General features: G+C 39.6%; 1 protein-coding gene across 1 annotated transcript; it reads left to right on the top strand.

The window, feature by feature from the left end:
* The first annotated feature begins 1151 nt into the window (after positions 1-1151).
* LOC106917501 (deoxyribonuclease-2-beta-like) lies at positions 1152-7365 on the top strand. The gene is made up of 7 exons (XM_014986521.2): positions 1152-1259; positions 1490-1587; positions 1778-1952; positions 4069-4150; positions 5284-5448; positions 5526-5723; positions 6152-7365. Exons 2-7 carry the CDS (start codon positions 1496-1498, stop codon positions 6550-6552), a joined length of 1113 nt encoding a protein of 370 aa, XP_014842007.1. The 5' UTR covers positions 1152-1259; positions 1490-1495; the 3' UTR covers positions 6553-7365.
* Positions 7366-7405: the final 40 nt, after the last annotated feature.

Raw genomic sequence — 7405 nt, 5'->3', positions numbered from 1 at the left:
GCTAAATGGCGGCAGCAAGAGAAAACACCAGTTGGTTAAATAAATATATACATTTTTGAAAATTGTATCTTCTGTGGAGTATTCTTTACAAAATCAATGTATAAATAATCATAATATTTTGATATTTTTGAATTCTGCATGTAAAAAATTACCAAAGTACGAAAAATTAAAACTACAACTAATAAAAACTAAATATTTAGTAGATTAGCAAACAAAATCTAAAAACTAATTAAAAGTAACAACATTAGACAAAAGTCACAACAAAATAAAGCTAAATTATAATGAAAAACCCAGAACTGGTTTGGAGTCAATAATTACTGGCTAATATATTCCAAGTTTTATTATGTTTTACATGCTCAAAGATTATTTTTTATTTCTTAAATGTACAACCAATACCACAGTATAACTTGACAAAATGATCACCATTCCTCTTTTTTAAAATTATTTTTCATTGTAGAGTTTTCATAAAATTAATTCTTCATTCTAATATTCCAACTTTATTCTCAGATTATTACAATTTTATTCTCATTTTATTGAGGCTTTATGCTGGTAATATCATTTTATTATAATTATTATGACTTAATTCTGGTAATATAATGACTTTATTGTTGTACGACTTTTTTCTGACAATATTACTTTATTCTTGAAATGATTTTCTTTATCTTTGCCACATCATCATTTTCTAATATCATGCAGTCCTGGGGAGGGTGGAGATTTTGAACCCTGGTTGCTTAAAGTAGATTTAGGGTCATGAGATGAATTAATTGATTACCTTTGACATTGTGGATCCCAGGACTGAAGAATTGACGAGTGGGTAGAACGGGAAAGCGTTGCGTCCCGGTCGGCGCCGCTGGTTTACCAACTTCTGCTGTTCGTTCCAGAGATTCTGCCAACAGCGGATCTGTCCAAGCAGTCTTAAGGTGAAAAGCACCGTCAGGTTGATGGAAACGTTTTATACGAGATGTAAACAAAAGGTTCAGACATTTCAGGAGCAAAACTTCAAGACTTTCATTACACAAAAATCAGTTTCTGATCAGGTTTTACTAAAACGCAGCAGAACTTTGGTTCAGTACATAAAGGCAAAGTTCACCCTGATTAGAAAGATTCAATAAAAAATCCTGTTTTCAGTCTTTTTGTACGTGACTGTGAGCCCAGAAAAACTGGGTCAAGGACGCAGAGGGGAATAAAAGCAACAAGAGCTGAACTCAGGAGCAGAGAGAAACCGGCGCAGCGCTGAAACCTCTGGGTCCTTTATGACCGTAAGTCACTTCTAAAACTATTTTAAAAATTCAGTTACTGTGAACATAATAGTGTTCAGTCTGTGACCTATATATGGAGGATATGGCATTAATCCAGGCATGTGCAAACTGTTTTAATTCAGACCTTACAGAATGACTGACAGAGGAAAATAACTCAAAGCAGAAATTAAGTGAAAATGTTAAAAATTTGACTGAATAATTGCAACGCTGGAACTTCCTGTCTGTTTCAGTGAGAGATGTGGAGCTTCTTGCTGGTTTTTGGGCTCCTCTGCTGGGGATCTCACGGATCAGTGACCTGCAAAAACGACCTCAATGTCGAGGTGGACTGGTGAGAAAATACCCAACATCTCTGTTAATCAAAGAGCAACAATTTGTTAGAGGCTGGACTGGAAACAGGCTCAGAATGAATCGCCATGGTAACACCATGGTCATGAATTCACAATAAACCCAAATCTAAGATGGAAAAAGTCAACTTGATTGTTTTGAAAAATAGTTAGTTTTTTATTATTCTTCATCAGGTACATTTTATACAAGATGCCCAGAATGGACCACATTTCCAGTGGCTCCACCACTGGAACGGAGTATTTCTACATCGACTCGAGTGGCAGGAACGAGGAGTTGAGCAACATCAACAGCCCGAACGGCGTTCTGGGAAATACGCTGAGGCCTCTCTTTAGACCCATTAGAAACATGGTACCGTCTGCTCTTCACATCCATTTTCTACAATCCACATACATGTTCCAGGGCTGAAACGATTAATCATGATTAATTGATTGTTGAAATAATCATCAGTTAATTTAGGAATCGATTAATTGTTAACTGGAAACTCAAAAAAGGCCACTTACTGGAAAAACAAAACATTCAGAGCAGAAATTAAGACAAAACTGTACAAAGAATTTTCATGCTTTGCATTTAAGATTTAAAAATCATTTTTATACTTTTGTTTTACTCAGAACTGTGACACACTATACTGTGGTATTATAAGTAATCAAATTATTTTTTTCTTATCTAAGAAAGAAATTAACTTGTTTTTAATGTTTTAATCTATTTTCAATATTGTAAAAAATAACATTAAGTAGTTAAATAAAAAAATTTCCAGTTTTTTTTTTTTTTTTGATCATCAGAATAATTGTTACTAAACTAATTGCTAGCTGCAGCCCTAATATGCTCTATAGCTCATAGTAATATTCTGTAGATCACTGGTCCCCAACCAATGGTTCATAGTTTCACTGCGGCCCAGTGGGCGGGGCCTTTTATCTATCGAACCGTCAGATAAAGCTTCTGCTGTATCTATCGAACCGTCAGATAAAGCTTCTGCTTTATCGATCGAACCGTCAGATAAAGCTTCTGCTTTATCGATCGAACCGTCAGATAAAGCTTCTGCTGTATCTATCGAACCGTCAGATAAAGCTTCTGCTGTATCTATCGAACCGTCAGATAAAGCTTCTGCTTTATCGATCGAACCGTCAGATAAAGCTTCTGCTGTATCTATCGAACCGTCAGATAAAGCTTCTGCTGTATCTATCGAACCGTCAGATAAAGCTTCTGCTTTATCGATCGAACCGTCAGATAAAGCTTCTGCTTTATCTATCGAACTGTCAGGTAAAGCTTATCTATCGAACCATCAGATAAAGCTTCTGCTTTATCGATCGAACCGTCAGATAAAGCTTCTGCTTTATCGATCGAACCGTCAGATAAAGCTTCTGCTTTATCTATCGAACTGTCAGGTAAAGCTTATCTATCGAACCATCAGATAAAGCTTCTGCTTTATCGATCGAACCGTCAGATAAAGCTTCTGCTTTATCTATCGAACCGTCAGATAAAGCTTCTGCTTTATCGCTCGAACCGTCAGATAAAGCTTCTGCTTTATCGATCGAACCGTCAGATAAAGCTTCTGCTTTATCGCTCGAACCGTCAGATAAAGCTTCTGCTTTATCGATCGAACCGTCAGATAAAGCTTCTGCATGCTGGTTTGCCCGCCTAGTTCACATGCCACCATTTTTTCCCTGATTTTCCCTTTTCAGAACGTTCCGAGTTCTGAGACAGACATTTGATAATCGTAACCGATCATCAGTGCCTGGTGAGCTAAGACTGATTGGGTTAGATTTAAAATTGTTTATCAATATGTTCTACTCAGAACTCAAGCTACATAGCTTTAGCTTCACCTGGTTAGCATACATGAAATAATGTCACATTATTGCATCATATGCAATAAAATGTATTTTTCTTATCTAAAAAGGAATTAAACTGTTTATTTACATCTATTAATGTATTTCTAATATTAAATAAAAGATCTGCAGCATTTTTATTCAATTAAGATTTCAGACACATGACCCGGATGACGCGCAAAATTCAGATGGAGGGCCGGAAGGGGATTTCTCCGGTTCAAAACAAAGCAAAGTTGATCACAACAGCAGCTAATGCCCTAAATAGGCTGGAACAGCCGAAGTATCTCAAAAAAATATGCGTATATTTAGGATATGATCCGTATTATCTCGGTAAAAAAAGAGACTTCTCTTATAATCTTGAGGATTTACCCGCATCGAGGCGATCCACGTAACTAACTACCTGGAGCTGCAGAGTTCATATTATACGATGAGTCAGAAGAAAGTTTTCAAAAGCCTGGAGCATACAATCATTTAGTTTCAGGTTGGGTCAAGCATTTAGGATCAAAAGCAGCATTAATTGGCTGTCGACTTGATTCTGCCGGATGAGTAGTAAATTGTGCTACTTTAAGTATTTAATCCTCAGTGCCTGAGCAGAAACGTTGCAGCCTGTAAACTCTGAATGATGAAGGTTGTGTTTGCAGGAGGAGACCTTCGGGTTCATCAGCTACAGTGATCAGCCGCCAGGATGTGGCGCCGATCCAAAGAGGTTTGGCCACAGCAAAGGTAGAGGAAGCATTTCATCGTTTTAATGTTGATGGGCGCCAGGGTTATTGCTCATATCTTTCCACACCTTTCAGCTAATACAGAAGTGGCCATATTGATGAAGAGCAGTTAATTAATGCATCTGTTCAGGATGGCGGCTTCCTTTCCAAGTTTATATCACATTTCAGCAACAATGCAGTTCAAAGTGCTTCACAGTGGGGTCGGGCATTTATCGTATCGTTTATTTTTTATTGTGGTAAATTTCTTACCATGACAAGAATTTTGATTTATTTTTTGTCACAATAAATTCCGATAGATGATATTTAATCAGAATCGGCCTTTATTGCCATTGAACAGAAGTGCGATGTACAGCCCGTCCAAAGAACAACATAAGACATGAGCAGACGGCGCCTGAGGCTGCAGCCATCATGGGAGGCGCTCTGCTTTCGTTGGCTGAGAATAACAACCTGAGGGTTATCTATATTGTCAGGAGTGCTAATTTTACTATTTTTTTCCCACTGTTTGATCAATGAAAGAATCAATAAATATTATTTTGGAAGTTTGTTCCAGATTGTAGGAGCATAGAAGCTGAATGCTGCTTCTCCAGGTTTGCTTCTGGTTCTGGGGATGCAGAGCAGACAGAACCAGAACCAGAAGTATTTTAAAGTCTATTTTCTCAGTGGAAGGACTTCAGAACTGGGTGATGTTCTCTATCCTCCTCGTTTTAGTCAGAGCGCCAGCAGCAGCGTTCTGGATCAGCAGGAGGATTGATTTTTTAGGCAGACCTGTGAAGACTCGCCTGCAGATTAACGCCTGGATGAGTTTCTGTAGATCTCACTGAGACATTAGTCCTTTAATCCTGTAAGTGTCCTTCAGGCCGACTTTGTAACCATCTTTATGTTGCTGTGAAGGTTCAAGTCAGAGTTCATCACTACTCCCAGATTTTAGGTTGTTTATACCAACTCCAAGGCCTAGTCTTAAGTCTTTCAAGAAATCAACCCCATTTTTGCTTCATCTGTTTTTCTGAAACAGTTTAATTTATTTTCATATTTGAGAATTCCTGACCTTTGACCCATGTGATGTTTGATGTCACAGGATGGGTTTCATTTCCCATTCTGTGTGATAATGAAAGTCATGTTTGTTTTTAACCGCAGGACTTGTGATGGTGGACAGAACCGGTACAGGAGTCTGGATCTTACACAGCACCCCTCGGTTCCCCTTCAGAAGGGACCAGAACAACTTCTGGCCAAACAGCGGCAATAAACACGCTCAGACATTTATCTGTGTGACGTTCAACTACAACCAGTTCACTACAATAGGTCTGAGTTCAGACAGCATGCTGTAGGATTTATTGCTGATTAATTATCTTTAATAATATGTTGTTTAATGTTTGCAGGAACACATCTGCAGTACATCAATGCGTTTCCATTTGAACATTATATCCCAGATAATTTTCACGAGGAACTAAAAAATGTTGTGAAATGGACAGAAGGCTCTCCGTACATCTCTGATAAGGTTGAGGTCTCATTGTTGACGTCCAACAGGAACCAAGGCTTTAAAGTCTTTGCTAAACAAGCCAATGAAGATGAAGAGGGTAAGTATCGTCCTCTTCTCGTTGTTCTTTAATATTCTCTGGTTAAAACTCCAACAGAACCAGAACCTGGAGGATGTTCAGTTTATTATCAGAGATAAATTATCAGATTATCAGAGAACTTTTATCAAATAGGTTATGAGAAGATGTCCTGAACGTATCACAGATTTTCATTGGTTTATTTATTCTATTCGTCTAGGAAGTCAGTGTTTCAGGTGTATTGCAGTTTTCTGGAAGTTTGCTCCACATTTGAGATGTCCATATCCCACAATGCAACATACCTTGCTACAGAAAAGTGTTTTAACGCATAGGATCAAGATCTCTGTGTGGTTGATTTTTTCTGATTTCTCTGTTCACATCTACACAACGAACTCACCAAAGAGGGAAACCAACTTAAATGGACCCTAACAAGCTGCCTCCTCTTCTTCCAGTTGGAGATCTCTACCTAAGTATCGCCAAGGACATCAGGAGCGACGTCTACGCCCAGACATGGGGCTGCCAGCCCAAACGGTCCCTCTCCTACTGTTCCACTGACATTTCAGTCATTAATGTCGAAGACATAGCAGTGGGTAACCGGTGGACGTGGAAGCCTAAACTGGACCATTCCAAGTGGTGCGTAGCTAAGGATCAGAACACACACTGGACCTGCATCGCTGACATGAACCGGGCCGTATCTCAGTACGAGCGGTTCGGCGGGGCGCTCTGCATCCACCTTGAGAAGGTCCAAGGTCACTTTCTGAGATTTGCTATCCATCCTCAGAGGTGTCTGAAACGTCCCCACCCAGTTTGTGATCCAGACTCTGATGGAGACAATCTCCAACTTATCGGTTAGATCGGCTGAGTCCACATCGATCGCATCAGATCAATGCTTTGAAGACTTAAGCCTTTCAGAAAAACTGGAGATAAATCCAGAATAAATGACTCTCTAAATCAGGGGTCTCCAACTCAATCTACCCGGGGCCGCTGGAGGCAGAGTCTGGGTGAGGCTGATTCCACAAAAAACATTTTAAAAATATCCTCAAATTTCATCAACATTTAATTATTTCTCCAATACGTGAACTGCAGGCTTTGGATTGACAAAGACATGATGAGGGTGTGACAAAATGTTGTTTACTCCACTTGGCGTCGCTCTTGTTCTAAGTTTCTCATTAGTCTTTAGCCAGCTAGCAACGTATGGAGAACGTGTCGATGCGTGACGTCATCACCGCTTCAAGCAGCCAGTCTCCTTTCTCTGCGTTTGATCCTGGCATTTGTTAATGGTAGGAAGTACCGGAATGGCGACTGTAGGGAAGGGAAACTGGTACCGGACCGGTCCATCACCCGCCGCACTATTGTTACAAGCGTAGTGTGCATGAAGTCAGTGTAGCTTAGCCTAGCATCGAATGTCAGCCATGACGAGGACCGGCGGGCCGGACTTCCTCCAGAGGCCCCTCACCCTGTGGGCCGCACTACTTTCATATCACGGTGGAGCCACGAGACATTGGCCCGCGGGCCGCGAGAATGAGACCTCTGGTCTAAATAAAATGCATGTTTCTTCCTGGCTGTTTGCAAAATTACATTTCAATGAGAAATCAGAAAAAGATTTTGAAGAAGCTGACACTCTGTGATGTAAACTTCTGTGATTAATAAATCACTTTAAGCTTCATGTTCATCTCTGCCTTTATTTTTCTTGATCTTTAACTCCA

Source organism: Poecilia mexicana, unplaced genomic scaffold (genome assembly GCF_051168715.1).
Source record: "Poecilia mexicana isolate PSO_F unplaced genomic scaffold, ASM5116871v1 scaffold_1, whole genome shotgun sequence".
In the NCBI taxonomy this organism is placed as follows: domain Eukaryota; kingdom Metazoa; phylum Chordata; class Actinopteri; order Cyprinodontiformes; family Poeciliidae; genus Poecilia; species Poecilia mexicana.
This window is presented reverse-complemented; position numbering and strand designations above follow the sequence as displayed.

What these genes read in the sequence shown, in the direction of transcription:
- LOC106917501 (XM_014986521.2), top strand. Translation starts at nt 1,496, where the DNA reads ATGTGGAGCTTCTTGCTGGTTTTTGGGCTCCTCTGCTGGGGATCTCAC. An exon ending in TTAGACCCATTAGAAACATG is followed by an intron (nt 1,953 to 4,068) that starts GTACCGTCTGCT and finishes TTGTGTTTGCAG; the next exon opens with GAGGAGACCTTCGGGTTCAT. An exon ending in AGCCAATGAAGATGAAGAGG is followed by an intron (nt 5,724 to 6,151) that starts GTAAGTATCGTC and finishes CTCTTCTTCCAG; the next exon opens with TTGGAGATCTCTACCTAAGT.